The sequence below is a fragment of the Pongo pygmaeus genome, chromosome 3 (assembly GCF_028885625.2).
Source record: "Pongo pygmaeus isolate AG05252 chromosome 3, NHGRI_mPonPyg2-v2.0_pri, whole genome shotgun sequence".
Taxonomy (NCBI): domain Eukaryota; kingdom Metazoa; phylum Chordata; class Mammalia; order Primates; family Hominidae; genus Pongo; species Pongo pygmaeus.
In genome coordinates this window covers 107,775,080-107,795,787 of record NC_072376.2, presented here as the reverse complement: position 1 = coordinate 107,795,787, position 20,708 = coordinate 107,775,080, and the positions used below count along the sequence as shown (strand labels likewise).

General features: G+C 37.9%; 1 protein-coding gene across 3 annotated transcripts in view; it reads left to right on the top strand.

Moving 5' to 3' along the window:
• Positions 1–20,708, top strand: part of UNC5C (unc-5 netrin receptor C) — a 393,124-nt gene that overhangs the window by 248,266 nt on the left and 124,150 nt on the right. For all 3 annotated transcript variants that reach the window (XM_054484519.2, XM_063663920.1, XM_054484518.2), the window contains exon 3: positions 10,808–10,951. In XM_054484519.2, coding sequence (XP_054340494.1) covers positions 10,808–10,951 — 144 coding nt within the window. The remainder of the gene's footprint in view (positions 1–10,807; positions 10,952–20,708) is intronic.

Below are 20,708 nucleotides of genomic sequence, written 5' to 3'. Positions count from 1 at the left end.
GTTTAGATTCTGATCTCTGCTCTTTCCATGTTTATTATAGATTTGACAGTATGAATCCCCAAGGATTGTTATGCAGATTAACTGAGACGCACGGTAGCTATTCAAAAAATACTAGTTACCTTTACTCTTCTAAGTTACAATTAAATTTATTTTATACCTGGGATTAAACACTTTATTTTTTGTTGTAAATATATATATGTACAAATCATTCACTTCTTTAACATATATTAACTGGACAAATATTTGTGCCAGTTACTGTACTGATGGATACAGGGCCTATGCTCAATGAACAACTATTTTATCTCTAGTCTTAGTATCTTCTGAAGGGAGGATTCATAAGCATTTCATCAATGTGGCCACCTAAGAAACTATCATAATGAATGAAATATGTGCTCAAGAATTATCTTCATACTGGAATGTCACCCACAGGAGGACAGAGACCTTATCTCCTTATGTGCTTTCTTTTCTGGTTTTTTGTTTGTTTGTTTGTTTTTGTTTTTGTTTGTTTTTTGAGATTGTATTTCACTCTGTCACCCAAGCTAGAGTGCAATGGTGCAATCATAGCTCACCATAAGGTCAAACTCCTAGGCTCAAGAAATACTCCTGCCTCAGCCTCCTGAGCAGCTAGTACTATAGGCATACACCACCATGCCTAGCTAATTTTCTGATTTTTATTTGTAGAGACAGGGTCTCTTTATGTTGCCCAGGCTGGTCTTGAATTCTTGGCCTCAAGCAATCCTCTTGACTAGGCCTCCCAAAGCTCTGGAATTATAGGCATGAACCGGTGTGCCAAGGTGATATCTTCTTTCTTTAGCACTGTATCCCCAGCACATGGAAAAGAAAAGTTCTTGTCACATAGTAAAGTCTCAAGAAATATCTATTGAATGAATGACTGGACAAGACTAATAGTGAGGTCTGTAATTCACAAGTGTATAGTTAACTAGATTTCCAAGAACACATTACTATGCCCCACTTTTGTTAGCAGGCATCATTTTGTTAAATTTTATTAAAATTGTATTAAAACTACTCATGAATGCCTGAAACAAGGAAGCAAAGATATGCATGTAGTAAGATTTAGGTCATAATTAGGAATTATATTTTCCAAGAAAAATGTTGGGCTATACATTCAAATATGTATAATGTATTTGGTGTTTTAGGACAAATATTTAGAAGAATGTTGCATTTGCTAATTCAGTGGAACATGGTTTGTGCCCTTCCAAATTAAACAAGTTGCTGTCATGTATTCACAAAATTGTTTTTTTGATATTCCAAAGAATACTGACACACAAGGCGTAAGTTAATTACAGAAAGCATTTTAGCTGCCCTTTTAGTATCAGAAAGCCTTCTTTGCACACATTCGAAAGATTTTTTTTTATCATCAAAGTTAAAAAGAATTAAATGACAGCTAGTGCTTGTAAGGTTGATTTCTAGCAATTCATTGCAACTTTAAATGTAAAACAGAAATATTTTGCACACCCACCATTCAAGTTATCCCTCAGATATGGACTCTAAGTTTGATGTTAGTTGGAAAGTCAAATCAAAAATAGAAGGCCTAGTTCTCCTGTAAAACTCAAATCCTGATGCTCGCACAAAGGAAAGAGGAAAACTGCATTATGATTGCCAGAGTAAGTTTCATTTTTCATTCTATGTAATATTGTCTTATAATTAAAATTTCAAGTTTTAAGGCAGAAAACTGTGCGTTGATCTATAGTTGTCATAGAGCTTTCTAGAAGCACTAGAAATCCCCCCCAACCCACATACACAATCCAGTGAATATTCTTCTCAGTTCTAGACAAAACAAAAATATAACGAAGCACAGATCCTCATTTGATACAGGCTGCCACACAGAGCCAAGTTACTAAAAACTATGGCCATAAAAAGAATTGAGTCAATGACCTAGAAATGCTTCCAAGCAAATCCCTTGAACCACTCAGTTTCAGTCATATTCATTCTTTAACCTTTGAATAAATTTAGTCTTCTAAATTTATTAACACAATTGTATATATTTATGGTGAACACCATGATGTTTTGAAATATATATATCATGGAATGGCTAAATCAAGCTAATTAACATATACATCACCTCGTATACTTCTCATTTTTTTTGTAATGAGAACACTTAAAATCTACTGTCTTAGCAAATTTCAAGTACACAACACATTACCGCTAACTGTGGTCATCAGGTTGCACATCTCTTGAACTTACTCTCCCTGTCTAACTGAAATTTAATATCCTTTGACCAACATTTTCCCAGTCACCCATCTTGGGACCCCCTACTCTCTGTGAACCACCATTTTTGCTCTGCTTCTATGGTTTCAACTTTTTTAGAATCCGCATATAAGTGTGATCATGCAGTATTTGTCTTCCTGTGCCTGGCTCATTTCATTTAACATAATATTCTCCAGGCTCATCCAAGCTGTGGCAAATCAAAATATTTGCTTTGTTTTTAAGGTTGAATCGTTTTCCCCTGTGTATACGTACCACATTTTCTATCACCACTCATCTATTGATGGACACTTAGGTTAATCCCATGTCTTGGCTATTGTGAATAGCCAAGCGCTGCAGCGAATGTAGGGGAGCAGGTATCCCTTTGAAATACTGATTCATTTATTTTGGGTATATACCTATTAGCGGAACTGCTGGATCATATGGTAGTTTTATTTCTGTTTTGTTTTGTTTTAAGGAAACTTCATACAGTTTTTCATAAGGCTGTATTAATTTACATTCCCACCAACAGAGTGCAAGGGTTCCCTTTGCCCCATATCCTTTGCCAACACTTGTTATCTTTTGTCTTTTTGATAGTAGCCATTCTTCCAGGTGTGAAGTGCTATCTCATTGTTTTAATTTGTATTTCCCTGAGGATTAGTGATGTTGAACATATTTTAATATACCCTTGGCCATTTGTATGTCTTCTTTTGAAACATGTCTTTTGGGATCCTCTGCCCAGTTTTTTAATTGGGTTCTTTTTCTTGCTCTTGAGTTGACTGAGTTCCTTATATGTTTTATCTATTAACCCTTTATCAGATGTATGGTTTACAAATGTTTTCTTTCATTCCATAAGTTGTCTCTTCACTTTGTTGATTACTTCCTTGCTGTGCAGAAGCTTTTTAGTTTGATGTATTCCTATTTGTCTATTTTTGCTTTTGCTGCCTGTGTTTTTGGGGTCATATTAAAAAAGTCATTGCCTAAACTAATGTCAAGGAGAATTTCCTCTATGTTTTTTTCTAGTGGTTTTACAGTTTCAGGGTTTACATTTAAATTTTTAATCTATTTTGAGTTGGATTTTGTATATGGTATGAGTTAAGGGTCTAATTTCATTCTTCTGCGTAGGGATATCCAGTTGTCCCAACACTATTTATTGAAGAGACTGTCCTTTCCCCACTGTGTATTCTTGGCATCTCTGTCAAAAATCAATTGACCATAAACATATGGATTTATTTCTGGGCTAGCTATTTTGTTCCATTGGTCTATGTGTCTCTTTTCATGCTAGCATTATGCTATTTTGATTCTGTAACTTTATAGTAGATATGGAGATCAAGTAGTGTGATGCCTCCAGCTTTGTTCTTTTTGTTCAAGACTGCATTAGCTATTCAGGGTCTTTTGTGATTCTATATGAATTTAAAGATTGTTTTTCTAATTCTGTGAAAATTGTCACTGGAGTTTTGATATGGATTGCATTAAATTTGTAGACCACTTTGGGTAATATGAACATTTTAACAATATTAGTTTTTCTAATCCATGAACATATCTTTCCATTCATGTTTTTTTTTGTTTGTTTGTTTGTTTTTTTTGAGACAGAGTCTCACTCTGTCAGCCAGGCTGGAGTGCAGTGGCACAATCTCGAATCACTGAAACCTCTGCCTCTCAGGTTCAAGCAATTCTCTGCCTCAGCCTCCCAAGTAGCTGGGATTACAAGGGGCCTGCTACCATGCCCAGCTTATTTTTGTATTTTTAGTAGAGACAGAGTTTCACCATCTTGGCCAGGCTGGTCTCAAACTCCTGACCTCAAGTGATCCACCCGCCTCAGCCTCCCAAAGTGCTGGGGATTACAGGCGTGAGCCACCTCGCCTGGCCTTCCATTAATGTTTTTCTTCTTCAATTTATTTCATTAATGTTTTATTGTTTGCAGTGTACAGCTCTTTCATCTCTTTGGTTAAATTTATTTCTATGTATTTTATTATTTTTATAGCTATTATACATGGGATTATTTTCTTTGTTTATTTTTGGGAAAGTTTGTTATTCATGTATAGAATCATTACTGATATTTATATGTTGATTTTGTGTCCTGCAACTGTACTGAATTCATTTATTAATTTTAACAGTTTCGTTTAGTCTATAGGATTCTCCAAATGTAACAGCACATCATCTGCAAGCAGAGATAATTTCCTTCTTCCTTTGTGATTTAGAATTTTTTTCCTCTTGCATAATTGATCCATCTAAGGCTTACAATACTATGTTGAATAGAAATAGCAAGAGTAGGCATCCTTGTCTTGTTCCTGATCTTAGAGGAAAAACTTTCAACTTTTCACTGCTGAACATAATGCTAGGTCTGGGCTTGTCATATATAGCTTTACTGTGTTGAGATACATTCATTTTCTATCCAATTTGTTGGGAGTTTTTCTCATTAAAGGATGTTGAATTTTGTTAAATGTTCTTTCTACAGCTATTAAGATGATCATATGATTTTTATCCTTCATTTTGTTGATGTGATGTGTTACATTGATTGATTTGTAAATGTTGAAACATCCTTGCATCCCAGGGATATATCCCACTTGGTAAGGGTGCATGATCCTTTTAATGTGCTGTTGCATTTGGTTTGCTAGTATTTTGTTGATGATTTTTGCATCTTTGTTTATCAGGGTTATTGGTCTGTACTTTTCTTTTCTTGTAGTGTCCTCAGCAGGTTTTGGTAAGAGGATAATGCTGGCTTTGTCACATGAATTTGGAAGTAGTCTCTTTTCTTTAATTTTTTGGAAGAGTTTGAGAAAGGTTAAGGTTAGTTCTTCTTAAATAAAAGTGCAGGTCCTGGGCCTTTATTTGATGGGAGACTTTTTATTTCAGATTTAATCATCTTACTGATCATTGGTCTGTTCAGGTTTTCTGTTCCTTCATGATTCAGTCTCTGTGAGTGTTGTGTTTCTTACATTCATCTTAATCACAAAGATAGTAGCTGTAACTTTAACAAAATTATACTCATAATAAAGCTAATACACCAGTAAGTTGCAATTCCCACTTGCACAAAATAATTTTAGTTAAATTATATAGTTTGCTTATGTATTAAACATTATATTAAAAATTTAATTAAAACATTTCAAAGAGTAGGTAAATTTTGTGTATACAATGTCTTCCTGCTATAGTAGTTAAAGATTGTTAAGTGACTTCATGTAACACAACATTGTATTTTGATTCTGAAATTCTGCCTTTTAAGTTATCACACTTTAATTACTTTAAGGAGAGTTATAAGATGCTAAAACAATAATCAATTTTTATGGTATGACATCCTTCTAAATAATGACAGGGTGTTTTTGTGATTTAATTAACATTAAGACATCTAGAACTGATACGTTTCATATTTTAAATAATACTAGTAAAAGCTTATAATAGAATGAGGCACTGGAAGAAAGTATGAAAAGATCACACTAATTCAATAAAACTTTGTAATATATTCCAGAATATCCCAACCTGCAGCTTTGTATATTTCTTACCGACCTGTGTCCTAACTGTGAACGTACCATAATGAAATTTAGTGGAGCAAGCTCTGCAGTTCTTCTCCAATTAGAGAGATTGCTGGAGAAAGTCAAATTGCCAGGCCTGCACAACATGATATCTTAAAACTTCCTTTTGCCATAAGAAAGATAAAGTCATGGGGAGGAGTCAACTCAGGCATACTTAATACCTAAGTCTAAAGTTGGGTTAGGATACTTTTGAAAGAAACATACATGGAGTATCAGAAGGGGCAAATTCATGATCATGAAAATGTGTTTTAAGATGATGTGTGATTTTTTTCAGTATCACCTAATAAACAAGATATGTTTATAAAATATATGAAGAGGCGGGCGTGGTGGCTCATGCCTGTAATCCCAGCACTTTTCGAGGCCGAGGCGGGTGGATCACGAGGTCAGGAGATCGAGACCATCCTGGCTAACATGGTGAAAGCCCATCTCTACTAAAAATACAAAAAATTAGCCAGGCATGGTGGCGGGCACCTGTATTCCCAGCTACTCGGGAGGCTGAGGCAGGAAAATGGCGTGAATCCGGGAGGCAGAGCTTGCAGTGAGCCGAGATCACGCCACTGCATTCCAGCCTGGGTGACACAGCAAGACTCCATCTCAAAAAAGTAAATAAATAAAAATAAAAATAAATAAAATACATGAAGAGCTTAAGGCTGAGTAATGTTTGATTCATCCTTACATTTCTGCAACTTAACATAATATCTGTTATTAATGGACTTTAATACTTAATTTGTTTGATAGCACTGTAGATTACATTTTGGGAAAATACAGATATTATTTTAAGTAATCATTTAATTGGATTAAGCATGTATTTGTGCTCACTTTATGGTAGTGTCCTAGAAAAACAGTATTTGTGGTGCCTTACTACTATTATGAAATTAAACGTATGCTAAAAATAAGAAATAAATGTCATGTCATTATCAGGTCTTATTGCCATATTCATGTATGACCTCACAAAGATCCAATCAGAGGGTTGCATTTGAATCTGAATTTCTATATTCACTTGAAATGTATTATTAACAAGTGCACACTCATACTCATCATAAGACTTCTTGGAATAGCATGCTAATTACTTTCCTGCACTCTGGCTCCCAAACCACAACGAATCCTATTATAAAAGCAAATCACTGCAAACTTCAAACAGCATGCATCCTTGAGATGCCACTATTCACGGAAGCACCATGATGGGAAATCTTTGATGTTATCAGATGTGATGGAAACTACACATTTGTATTTGAGTAAGTCCTGTAGACCAAAGGATTTCCCCCACCCTTAAATAACCTGAAACCAATTTCAAGTTCCCAAATACTCTTCAAAGCAACCCACCTTAGAAGAAATACTGATGGCCTTTCAAATTCAAGGTAGTTTGCTTTTTCCAACTCCAGACTTCAAGCAGATTTGAAATTATAGGTTCAAAGAGAAAAAATATTATCTACTTTTACCCAAACCACTAGGCTCTGGTCTGATGAACAAACTATCATAGGTAATAAACTCACCTATGGTTATGAAAACATGGCATGTAACCAAGTAGCTCAGAGTCTGAATAATGCAGTCAATTCTACGGAATTCTTCTGAGTCATAAGTATTTAGATACTTTATGCTTCAGTTCTTCCTTATTCTTGTGTTGTTGACCAAAAGTTGGAATGTAAACTTTGGACTATGCAATAGGACAACTGTACACAACTCAGCTCCTCCTGAATGGGACATCTGTGAAGCTGAATACAAAAATCAGTGTGTGCTTGACTCCAGTGCCCACAGGGAGCCTGAGCCATACAATTCAGAGCATTCAGACTATGAATAACTCCTGTAGCAGGAGGGTTGGTCTGTGGCTTTTTAAAAGGCTTCAGATTTGTGGTCAGTAGAATCATCCATGAGCCTATTTGAGCTAAAGGATACAGTGGACCTACTGAATTCCTCCAGCATTTAATTAGGCTTCCTGTAATTGCTTTAAGTAAAAGTGGGGGAGAATGAGAGCTGAAGTTATCATCTTGGGACACCAAATATTTGGATGTGGTTTTAATATCCTGAGCGTATTTGTTGCTGCTCTGCATCGTATAAAGGGCCATTATAGTTCTAAGGAAACACATATTGCAAATTTATCAGTCCTTTGGTGACTGTAAGTTACTACAGTAATCTTAAAAGGAAGGGGTTTGTTTCCAGTAACTGAATTTCCCCATGAAGAGGGAATGTATAAATAAGTAAAGCAAGAGAAAACCATCAAACATCAGAGAGTAGGGGGAAAAAAAAGAGAGAGAGAAAGATATGGGGACTGGGGAAAGAGGTTGTGATTCCATCTTCCCATAGATTTCCAGAATTAGAATAATGTGAAAAAATACAATAAGATAGGAAAATGAGAGGCCTGAGTAGGGAACAGGAAAGAGGAGCCAAAGTGGTGTTATTTGTTAATGGCCTGGGATTTTTGCTGAGAGGATTGTTATATTAGTTAGACATTGGCTAAAATAATATACCAATCTTCTTTCCTCAGAAGGGTGATGGATTGGAATATGCCACTTACTTGGAAATTCTTTTTAAACTGGTTAATATATAAACATACAAGTATTGCTAATTTTCAAAACATTGAAATAATTTTGAATGTACTTCATAAGCTTTTGACAATAGAGTTGCCCCTTAGGATCCTGTCATGCCTTGGGATTATAAAACCCACTTTCTTGGGCTTCATTCTCATTTAGCCAGTCATTAATGGGCCTATGAACTTAGTAGTTTCTATGACACAAGCCCCATCAGCTCTTGATAGGAAATATTGTTTGCTCCCCCAGTGGGACAGCTCCTACTCCCATTGGATAGTTGTTAATTTCCCCGAGTGTGTTCAGTCATTTGAATATTTTCTAGGTGTTAAGGAAAGTTCTAAAATACCGTTTTTAAGGAGTTCCAGAAAATATACCCTCTCCTGTCACCTATAATCAAACATTTTGAGAAATTATAACTTTTATGAACTTATTAAACTATAAAGAATTGAATACACACACACATACACACAGATATATACATGCACACATACGCATACACACATATCTATATCTCTTTTATATATCATATATGTATATATTTAATTCTCATCTGATCATATCATCTACTTGCTTAAAACACTTTAGTAATATCCATGGCTTTTAGGAAGAAACTGAAAATCTTTGAGACAAAGTCTCGCTCATTGCCCAGGCTGGAGTGCAGTGATGTGATCTCGGCTCACTGCAGCCTCCATCTCCAAGGTTCAAGCGATTCTCCTGCCTCAGACTCCCGAGTAGCTGGGATTACAGGCGTGCGCCACCATGCCCAGCTAATTTTTGTATTTTTAGTAGAGACAGGGTTTCACCATGTTGGCAAGACTAGTCTCGAACTCCTTACCTCAAGTGATCTGCCTGCCTTGGCCTCCCAAAGTGCTGGGATTACAGGTGTGAGCCACAGTGCCTGGGGGAAACTGAGAATTATAAACATTGTAGATGTGAGTAGTTCTCAAACTCAGCATGCGTTGGGATTACTTGGCAGGCTTGTCAAAACACAGATTGCTGGACCCCACCCCCAGAGATTCCTATTCAATGAGTTTGGCATGGAGCCTGAGAATGTGCATTTGCAGCAGGTTTCCAGGTGATACTGATGAAGCTGCTCTGGGGGCCACACTTTCAGAAACACTGGTCTGCACAACTATATAAACTAGACCCTTTCTTGTCTCTAGCTTCATCTCATGCCACTATTCTCTGTGGGTGGTGCTCAGTTGTCTTCTCCTAAATTCTCAAACTCCTAATTTCCTTTCCTGCTCTTTCCCATATGTCCTGTCCCTCCTGCTCACCATATGATTGAACCAAGCTAACTCATACTGGATCCTTCACACTAGATTGGGTTCCCTGATTACTCACACTCATTCCTATGCCCACCTTTGCAGCATTGAATGCAATTGTACCTAAATAATAAGTTGTATAATGCATTGTTAATATGATACCTCTTCACAATAATATAAGTTCATTGAGGGGAAGGACTATCTTACTGATTACTTTCACAAGTGCTGATACAGTATCTTTTACATAATTGATACTAAATAAATATTTATTCAAAGAATAAATGAATAGATGGACATAGGAATAGTGCAAAACAATACATTTAGTCATTCTTACTATACCTATACTTGACCCACAGCAAATTGTCCTCCTCCCTGCGGATGTTCTGCTGGTTCCCTCAATGGACACTTCATGCTGGAAGTGTGTGAGTTCAAGCTCTGGGAGAACTGGCAGTTGCCCACATATGTTGTTCAGATAACCCCTCTTGCTCAGGGCAAAGAGGCACATTGAAGAATGAGTGTCTGAAACAGCCTTGATAATTCAAGATAAATACCTCGAAAATGATAATCCCAGATGCTTAGTTCAATTTTTTGTTATTCAAGATTACATAATGCTGTGAAATAAATTCCAATTATTTGAGCATTTTAGCAGGAGGCTGCTTTACCTTTAACAGGGTTTTAGTATATTACAATTACAGAGAAACATTTTGGGCTTTCAAAATATTATGCATGAAAACCTTAAAGTTATATATTCTTTGGATACGATACCAGAAGTTTGTTAACTAAGGCTAGTATCTCTTTCAAGAAAAACGATGTGCCATTTAATTGAAACACAACTGCTAAAGTAATTTAGTTATTAAATAATCACAATGACTGTTGGTTTTAGCTTTGTAAATCTGTGTACGTATGGTTATTTTACCCACAACTATATAATTGAGGTAAAAACCCTAGAAGATATGAAATTCAAGTTTATATTTCAATATAGAGAGGAAGGTTAAAAAATAGCAAGCTACATTGGGAAAGGAATTATTTTGTGGAGTGATAGAGCCATCCTACTTTCATCCTCAGAATAATCCAGAAGATTTGAAATAGCAAATAAGAGAATAAAAAGTTGTTGAGTAAAATAACTGGAATGAGAAGAAAATCAAAAGAGATGAGAGACAATATCTGGGTTGTTGATCTATGGCATCAAAAGGGATGACGGGGGGAAAAATATGATGTGATGGTTTATATTTCTTTAGTATGAATCTTGTGTTGACTTAAACCTTTCTTTTTCTCTTGTCAGGTCTCATTGTCCGGGAAGTGAGCATTGAGATTTCGCGCCAGCAAGTGGAAGAACTCTTTGGACCTGAAGATTACTGGTGCCAGTGTGTGGCCTGGAGCTCAGCGGGTACCACAAAGAGCCGGAAGGCGTATGTGCGCATTGCATGTGAGTTATTGTACATAAGCACCTTGGGTCTCAGAAGCTGATGCACATAAAGGAAAGTTTACGCTGTGACTACTCCAGCACCAAAGAAACCTGGTCAAAAATCCTGGAAAGGCCAGGTGTGGTGACTCACGCCTGTAATCTCCGCACTTTGGGAGGCCGAGGTGGGCGGATCACGAGGTCAGGAGATCGAGACCATCCTGGCTAACACGGTGAAACCCCGTTTCTACTAAAAATACAAAAAATTAGCCGGGCATGGTGGCGGGCGCCTGTAGTCCCAGCTACTCGGGAGGCTGAGGCAGGAGAATGGCGTGAACCCAGGAGGCGGAGCTTGCAGTGAGCCGAGATTACGCCGCTGCACTCCAGCCTGGGCTACAGAGCAAGACTCTGTCTCAAAAAAAAAAAAAAAAAAAAAAAAAAAAAAAAATCCTGGAAAAAAACTGCTCCCAAATTTCTGCATTTGAGACACATATTCCTCTTAGGTCACCAGGATTTTATTTCATTTTTAATTTTCTTTTCTAGTTTTTAATTTTTCTGGGTACATAGTAGGTGTATATATTTACATGGTACGTGAGATGTTTTGATATAGGCATGCAATGCCTAATAATCACATGGGGAATGAGGTATCCACCCTTCTGGCATTTATCCTTTTGTGTTACAAACAATTCAATTATACTCTTTTAGTTATTTTAAAATGAACAATTAAGTTATTATTGACCATAGTCACCCTGTTGTGCTATCAAATAGTAGGTCTTATTCATTCCTTCGATTTTTTTGTACTCATGAATCATCCCCACCTCCCTGCAAAACCCTGCCACTACCCCTTCCCAGCCTCTAGTAACTATCTTTTATTCTCTGTGTCCATGAGTTCAATTTTTTTCCTCTTATTTTTTGTTTTAAGGCACTGAGTAATTTTTCTTTAGGGATGTGAAAGAACTGTGCTACTTTCCAAAGATTTTGATTTTTTTAAAAATCTAGTAGGAATTAGACTATAGGAAAATCAGTCCTTACAATGACATATATCATTCCTTGAATGAGTTCATTCTACCACTTTAAGACGAAGTTGAGTCGTTTTCCTATTCAAAATAGAGATTACCAAGATAAAGCTTCTCTATTTATTTTGGAACCATTCTAGTACATTGGACCACACACAGCACTGTTTTCCAAATTGTGTTAATTTCTAGAGCATACATGTTCAGGAAAAGGTTAAAAGGTACCTTGCAAAAAAGGCTTCCATAACCAAATAAATGTGAGAAATATATTTTTTGACAAAGTTATAGAAGCTTGTTCATTGCAAAACTTCTCAGATGATTTAATACACTAATATGCATGTTATCACCACTAGGGAGAAGGAGGCTGCAGCTTGCAGAGCCCTTTCCTCAGTAAATATTCTCTCTGTCTTAAGCAACATGGATGCCATGTAACCTGTCTCAAGGTTCTATATTGAGAAGTGTTCTCATACATGAGAAAGCACTGAAATCCATGTTTTCTTTTCTGAACCCTTTACATCTTTGCATCTTACTAATTCTATTTTGTGTTGGATGCCAATATCACTTAGCTCTAAGTCCCATCAATCCTGCTTCTAAAGCCTTCCCCAGTTCTATACTTGTCTCTGACTCCCTTGCTTCTTCATTTAGATGTGGACCATTGCAGATCTTCCAGTTAGTCTCCATGGCTCAAGCCTTTTCTCTGTTCCAGCCCTTCCTCCCTGTTACCACAAACACAGTCTTTCTAAAACTTAGGTCTCCTCTTGATAAGGTTTGGTTCTGTGTCCCACCCAAATCTCACCTTGAATTGTTATCATCCGCATGTGTTGTGGGAGTGAACTGGTGGGAGTTAACTGAATCATGGAGATGGGTTTTCCCCGTGCTGGTCTATGATAGTGAATGAGTCTCAGGAGATCTGATGCTTTTATAAAGGGGAGTTCCCTTGCACATGCCCTCTTGCCTGCCACCATGTAAGATGTTCCTTGCTCTTCCTTCATCTTCCACCATGATTATGAGGCCTCCCCAGCCCTGTGGAACTGTGAGTCCATTAAGCCTCTTTCCTTTATAAATTACCCAATCTGGGGTATGTCTTTGTTAGCAGCATGAGAACAGATGAATACACCTCTCATCTTGCCTCCATTCCTGCTTCAAATTTTATAGTGACATGTGAGATAGGCAAAATTCCTTATAATGGCATATATCATTGAATTAGTTTTCTAGGGCTCCCATAATAAAACACCATGGATTGGATGGCTTAAACAATAGAAATGTATTTTCTCACAGTTCTGAAGGCTGGAAGTGCAATCTCAAGGTGTCAGCAGGTTTGGTTTCTCCTGAGGTCACTCTTCTTGGCTTGCCGGTGGCCTTTTCCTCACTGTGTCTTCACATAGTCTTTCCTCTGTGTGTGAGCGCATCCCTGGTGTCTCTTTGTGTGTCCAAATTTCTTCTTTTTATAAGGACACCAGTCAGATTGGATTGGGGCCCACCCTAACAGCTTCATTTTAACTTGATCACCTCTTTAGAAGTCTTATATCCCAATATAGTCACATCCTGAGGTACTGAGGGTTAGGGCTTCCCCATCAGAATTTGGGGGAGTGGGATGTAGTTCAGCCAATAACAACCACATTTTGTGGTTTACATATCCAACCTATGTTTCTAGCTCGGAAGGGTAAGGATTTCTACATTGTAATCACACTAGATTAAAACTACTTTGATTTCCATGCCTTTCAGCTATTCTTCATGCTGAAGCATTGCACTACCTTTCACAGCATATATATGTATATGTTTGTATGTATTTGTTCACTTAGTAATTGTTCACTTAGACAAATACTAAGTGAAGATTCACTCTGTTCTTGGGACAATTGTGGGTATTGGGGTTGGTACTAGAAACAAAACACGCAACCATCGTTGCCCTCATGGAGCTCATGTTGTGGTGAGGAAAGGCAAACTAAATAAAATGAATGATCATCAGGTCTAGAGCAGATGGTAAGTGCCACAAAGAAAAAATACAACAGGAAAAGGGAATTTGTAGGCCTGGGAGGGAGTGGTCAGGAAGCTTTGCTGAGGAAGTTGACAGTTGCAAAGGCCTGAAGGAGGGGCAAGAGGGAATCAGGCAGAGGGGACAGCGGCCGGCACAAAAACCCTGAGGCAGGAGTGTGCTAGTGGGTCCCAAAGACAGCAGTGAGGCCAGAGTGGCTAGAAGAGTGAGTGAGAGGACATCCACAGATGCAGCCAGAAAGGTAAGGCCTGGGCTAAAGATGGGAGGGGTGTGTGCAGATGGCATAGGGTTCTGTAGGTGTTGAAATTATCTTTGGTTTTGTTTGTTTGTTTGATTTTTGAGATGGGGATCTCATTCTGTCACCAGGCTGGAGTACAGTGGCGCAATCACAGCTCATTGCAGCCTCAATCTCCCAGGCTCAGGTGATTCTACCACCCCAGCCTCCCAGGTAGCTGGGACTACAGGCATGTGCCACCATGCCCAGCTACTTTTTTTCATTTTTTGGTGGGGATGTAGTTTCAGCATGTCACCGAGGCTGGTCTCAAACTCCTGGGCACAAGCGATTTCGCCCACTTCAGCCTCCCAAAATATTGGGATTACAGGCGTAAGCCACCACACCCGGCCCATATTTGGTTTTGAGGATAAGTTGGGAATACTTTGGAATCTTTTCAGCAGAGGAACTCATGACCTGACATCCATTAGCAGAGTCATCTGGCTGCTGTGTTGAGAATGGACCATGCTGGGCAAGGGGAGAAGCAGGAAGACCAGTGAGGAGACTGCCGCTATGAGAGATGTTAAGCTACTGTAGAATGGAAGCAGTAGAGGTGGTGAGGCCAGGATTTCAGATATATTTAAAAGTAGAGATAACAGCTTTTGTTGAGACTTTGGATGTGTGATGTGAGAGAAAGAAGAGAAAGGATAATTTAAATGGGCTAAGCCTTTTCAAGGATTTCTTTCTAATGTCTTTATTGAAGCCATCCCTGCCTCACAGAGGAAGAAGGCTAGGCATTCCTTTCTCAATACTTTCAGAGCAGTTTGTCCATACTCCTAATATAGGGCTTGTCTCATTTCTATTATATTGACTTGTAAAATTTGCGTTTCATGCCAGTGAGTTCCATGAGATCAAGAACTCTATTGTACTTAACTTTATATCTCTCCTGCTTTGTGCTTAGCACAATACCTAGAATATCACAGATGTTTAACAATTTTTTTAATTAAAACTGTTATAAAGAATTCCCAATGAAGTTTGTTAAAATGCTCGACATTAATCTTTCCTCTCTGAGAATGTCTGAATAGATTTTCTCTTTGTCTTAAGTGGAATCTCCATGAAATACTATGAAATGGAGTCATACATGCAGCCAGTGTATTGAGGGGTGCCCTTAGGAACAATATGCTAAGGGTACTAGGATATCAGGTGGAGGAATAAAGGCAATGGTTGGGCAGAGGGAGAAACTGACCTGCAGAGCAAACACAACACATGATGACTCCATAGGAATCTGAAGCTCACATGGCCCTTCAGAGTTATAGCACCCTGAGGCTGAAGGGGTGAGCAGACCTGTATTCCCCTACATAGACTAGTGAGTGGATGAAGACCCTCCTTTACTCCCTACCCTACCAGCATGTGTAACCAGGGCCAAGTCAGCTCTGCACCACTGAGGGTGATTCCAGGAGAGAGAAGCTGAGACTTTCACCGTCAACACTTCCAACAGGTGGGACCAGGCCTGAAAGGGGATCCTGGTAGCATACCACAACATCCACTGCCACAAATTCTGAAGAATTGATTTTATTAATTATAAAGAAAAATACTTTTAATCATGTTTAAAAAGAAACAAAAAGCAAATGTTTCAGTCAAAGATTTAATTGAATTCAAAATCAGTTTCAAACTGTAATCAAAGGAGGCACAAGGATAGAAAGCTATTCTTTTATCTTTGTATTCATTAATAGCAAGCACAATATATACTTAAAATTGCCAGTCTACATTCCACACTATATTGACTTGCTAAAGCTGAACTTCAAGAGCTGCATAGTTTCAAATAATGAATTTTTAGTTAATAAGCCTTCAATTTTCAGTAATTTGCAGAGAACATTGTTGTGCCAATTTCATGTATATATAATTGTATGTGTTCGAGTAGATATATTCTTTTTCAGCACACAAACATTAAATACATATAGGTATAAGACCCCTTTCTTTGCAGTATGTTCTATAAACTTTGCTATTTACTTCATGGCTTTTAAATCTATTTTCAAATGAAAAAACAAACTCTTCTTCTAGGTCAATATTAATTTATTTATCCAAGGTAACTTTTCACCCTCATGTAATAATATTCAAGAGCAATTCACCTATAATTCTGTAGCTAACTGAACTCATATGTGTGTACCGAAGGAACCCCACCTAACTTGTAAAGATTGACTTATAAAGATATGCATCATAATGAGGACAAAAAAGGTTGAATTTTCAAATTTTCTCTGTACAGGCTGATCCCTATCATTAGCAGCCCCTTGCTAATGTTGTAGAAGTTTGTGGGGTTTTTGGTTTTTGTTTTTTGTTATTTTTTGAGACGAAGTCTTGCCCTGTCCCAGACTGGAGTGCAATAGCACAATCTCGGCTCATTGCAACCTCTGTCTCCTGGGTTCAAGTGATTTTCCTGCCTCAGCCTCCCACCATGTAGCTGGGATTACTGGCATGCACCACCACCCCTGGCTAATTTTTGTATTTTTAGTAGAAATAGGGGTCCCTCCATGTTGCCCAGGCTGGTCTCGAACTGGTGAACTCAAGCAATCTGCCTGTCTCAGCCTCCCAAAATGCTGGGATTATAGGCATGAGCCACTGTGCCCAGCCACTTATGGGTTTTCTACTCTGTCCTGTATCAAGTGAACTGTGGTGCTCTGCCCGGTAATACTTGACCGAGGGCCATCACATAAATGGCAACTAAAGTTTAAATTCATCAGAGGTGAAGATCACCACGATGCTAAACTTAAATAAGTATGATTACCTCTTACCTAATTAGATTTATGCTCATTTGATGTACTGTGGAGGGGCCCATAGTTCTTTCATGAAAAAGTTCTATTTTCAGATTATAAACCATAAATGAATATTGACTATTAATTTATGTATTTAAGCTTGCTTACAATATTTCACACATTCAAACCATGTAAAATATAAAAATAGGTTTGTGAGACAATCAAGGCAGAGGAAATATTGGAAATATAAAAGTTAGGATTCAGCCAGGCATGTGCTGAGAACATAACACATCTGCTTTAAAATCCTGCACATTAACAAGACAGCAGTGCCAAATTTCCTAGGCAGGTCTGGTAGTTTTCATTCAGAGAAAAGTTTATTCTGAGAGAATTCAAGTTGCCACTACAATGGTGTCCTGCACAGAAACCTTACTGTAATACAGCTCCCAGTGTCATCATGGGGTTGTTTCTTCCAGTGTCTCTTGTTATAGGCTAATGAGTGAATCCCAAAGCATAAGGTTCAGGCAAAATATTAACATACAAGGTCTTTCCTCAGGAACAATTCGGGTTTCAGTAGTGCTGCTTTTGATGTTACCATTGTTGACAATGTTGTGGTTGTGTTGCGGGAGTAAGGATATGATGGAAAAAGCAGCATAGAAGAGTGGTTAATAGCACAAGCTGAGGGACAGATTGACTCATGTTCAACTCCTAGTGCCACGACTTCCTACTGTGACTTTAGTCAAGTTACTTGACCTCTGTGATCCTTAGTTTCATCAACCATAGCATGAAAAAGAGTTATTTTAAGATCAAATGAGATAAACTTGTAAAACATATGGCATAGTGCCAGACACAGTGCAAATGCTCAGCGAATGATAATAGGTGCTCATAAAAATGGATATAACAATTTTAAACAACTTTATATGTTTATTTTGAAACATCAATACTGAGCAAACTTTGAAAACTGAAAAGTCTGTCTTTCCTTTACCATTTCATGTCCCAGAACTAGACTGTCAATCCTAGAGGTTGAAATTCTCTGCTGATTCACATAAAATTTGACTGTAATTTCCAACCCTTTCTGCCCATGCCTGAGGATGGAAGAGCATGCCATATGGTCACCCTTATCCTACAGTCATGAGCTATAATGGGTTTTACATGCACCCAAGATTCATCTTCCGGGGAACAGCAGGATGACTCCTCCGGATTTCCTCTCAATCGTGTGTGCAAACCAATAAATCACAGCCAGCATCACAAAGCCTGCTGGCCACAAAGAGGAGTAAGGTAGTTCCTAGAAAGAATTAAGGATGATCAAGGTGGCCCCTCCTGGCTTCCTCTCACAGCTCACTCATCATTTTCACTGAGGTTATAACTACATTTGTGAACCACCTGTGGATTTGGATCAAGTCTTGTTCATATTCGTGAGTCTATAGTATCCAGCGCACTGTCTAAAACAGCAGTGTCCAATAGAAATATGCCAGCCACAAATACTGTTTACACATTTCTAGTAGCCACAATTTAAAAAGAAACAGATAAAATTGATTTTGGTCATGTATTTCACTGAGTCCAATATGTCTAAACTATCATTTCAACAGTATTACCAATATTAACAAGTATTTATGAAATACTTTTCTTTCTTTTTGTCATACTGGTTTTTCAGAGCTAGTGTGTGTACCCTTGCAATAGCTTCAGTTATGACCAGCTACAGATCAAGTGCTTGAAAGCCTCACGTGGTTTGCGTTGGACAGATAGGCTCCAGAATAATAATACTGATAATAATGGAAGTGCTGTTTCAATCATGTATTATGTATTAGATCATTCAGTCTTTGCAAGGACTCTATGTGATGAGTGCTATTATTATTCCCATTTTATAGATGAGGAAATTGAGAGCAACGGAAGATTAAAAATTGCCTGAGGTTATACAGCTGGTATATGGAGCAGTGAGTCAGGACAGCATCCAAGTCTATGTGTTTAACCAGCACACTGGGTACAAAGAAGGGAGGAGGAGACAAGGATTTGTAGATCAGCTGGCAATTCACAAAAACATCTTATTCTCTACATGCATAATGTTTATAACTGGTGCAATGTCTCACGCTTGTAATCCCAGCACCTTGGGAGGCCAAGGCGGGAGGATCACTTGCGCATAGGAGTTTGAGACCAGCTCAGGCAACATAGTGAGACCTCGTCTCTAATAAAAGTCAAAAAAATTAACCAAGTGTGGTGGTGTGTACATGTGATCCCAGCTGGGATACTACTCTTAGCCCAGAAGGCTGAGGCAGGAGGATCCCTTGATCTCAGGAGGTCAAGGCTGCAGTGAGCCATGATCACACCACTGTACTCCAGCCTGGGTGACAGTGAGATCCTGTCTCAAAAAAATTAAAAAATAAATAAATAAAGCTCACTAATATTTATAATACAGAAACGTAAACAGACCTTGGCTTCCTGCCTCTCTTCTTATTGCTTTGTCTGCTGTAACCACATCCATTTCCTTGTTTCCAGAATGCAATAGATTCATTCCACATATAGGCTGTTTGCAAGAACTGTTTCTTCTCACTTGGAACATTCTTACCCTAAGTCTAAAACTGGCTTACTTTCTTCCTTCATTCAGATTTATACTGAGATGTCACTCCTACAGAGGGGTCTGTCTATCCGGACCTCAACCCTGTCACTTGCCTAATCCTAATCCTGCTTTATTGTTCTCCATAACATTTTTCTTCATCATTATCTGTTTTCTTTTGAGTTAACCATCTGCCATACCAGAATGTAAGCTTCACAAGGACAGAGCCTTTCTTTTCTTCCTTGTTGTCTCCAGTGCCTAAAAGACGTCCCTTGCCTGTGGCTGGTGATAAATAAATTAAAACATAAATAAATGAAATAAAATTGAATTAAATTGAAAGTACATGATAGGGAAAAGCGAAGATACTATTCAATGTGAATCATTTGTTCATTTAATAAAAACGCTTTTTTTTTCCCAAGGAATTCAAGAACATCAGGTAGCTGGACATGATTGCCTCTACACTCTTATACTTATTACATTTCTGCATAGCACGTCTCACCTTCTAAACCATCATACATTTACTTATTTATTAGTTAATGGTTTGTATTCTGTCCCCCCTCACCCCCTTAGAAAGTAAGGTCCACATAGGCAAAGATTTGGGCTTGGTTTTTTCACTGATGAATTCAAAACACCTAGGGTGATTCCTGTCACAATGTAGGGACTCAAGAAATATCATAAAGGAATGAATGAATTGACATTTCTATATTTAAGTATCTCCAGTTAAATATATATGTAATCTCCTGGAGGCTGAAGCAGGAGAATGGCGTGAACCTGGGAGGCAGAGCTTGCAGTGAGCTGAGATCGTGCTACTGCACTCCAGCCTGGGCGACAGAGCAAGACTCCATCTCAAAAAAAAAAAAAAAAAAAAATATATATATATATATATATGTAATCTCATGAATTATTATATTGGTTCACATGTACAGAAGTCCTGATTTGTGGCCTTATGTGTTACTTTTTTATTTTCTACCTGTCTACTTGGCATAAAAAAAATTAATTATACAATTTAACAAAAATAATGCATTTCTTTAAATAAGCATCCTGAAAGATGAAGGTCATACTATAAACAGTTCTAGTAGCCTGATGCCAAATGTATTGGCAGAATTCAGCAGGCTCCCCTGTACACCAGAATAGATGGTATTTTTACTAAGGTACATTTCTGAGTCGTAGTATGATACCTTGTATAACAACCATTAAAGTCCACATTAATCCAATTATAAGTAACAGAGGCCATATTTTGAATTGGATAAGACTAAATATACTTTA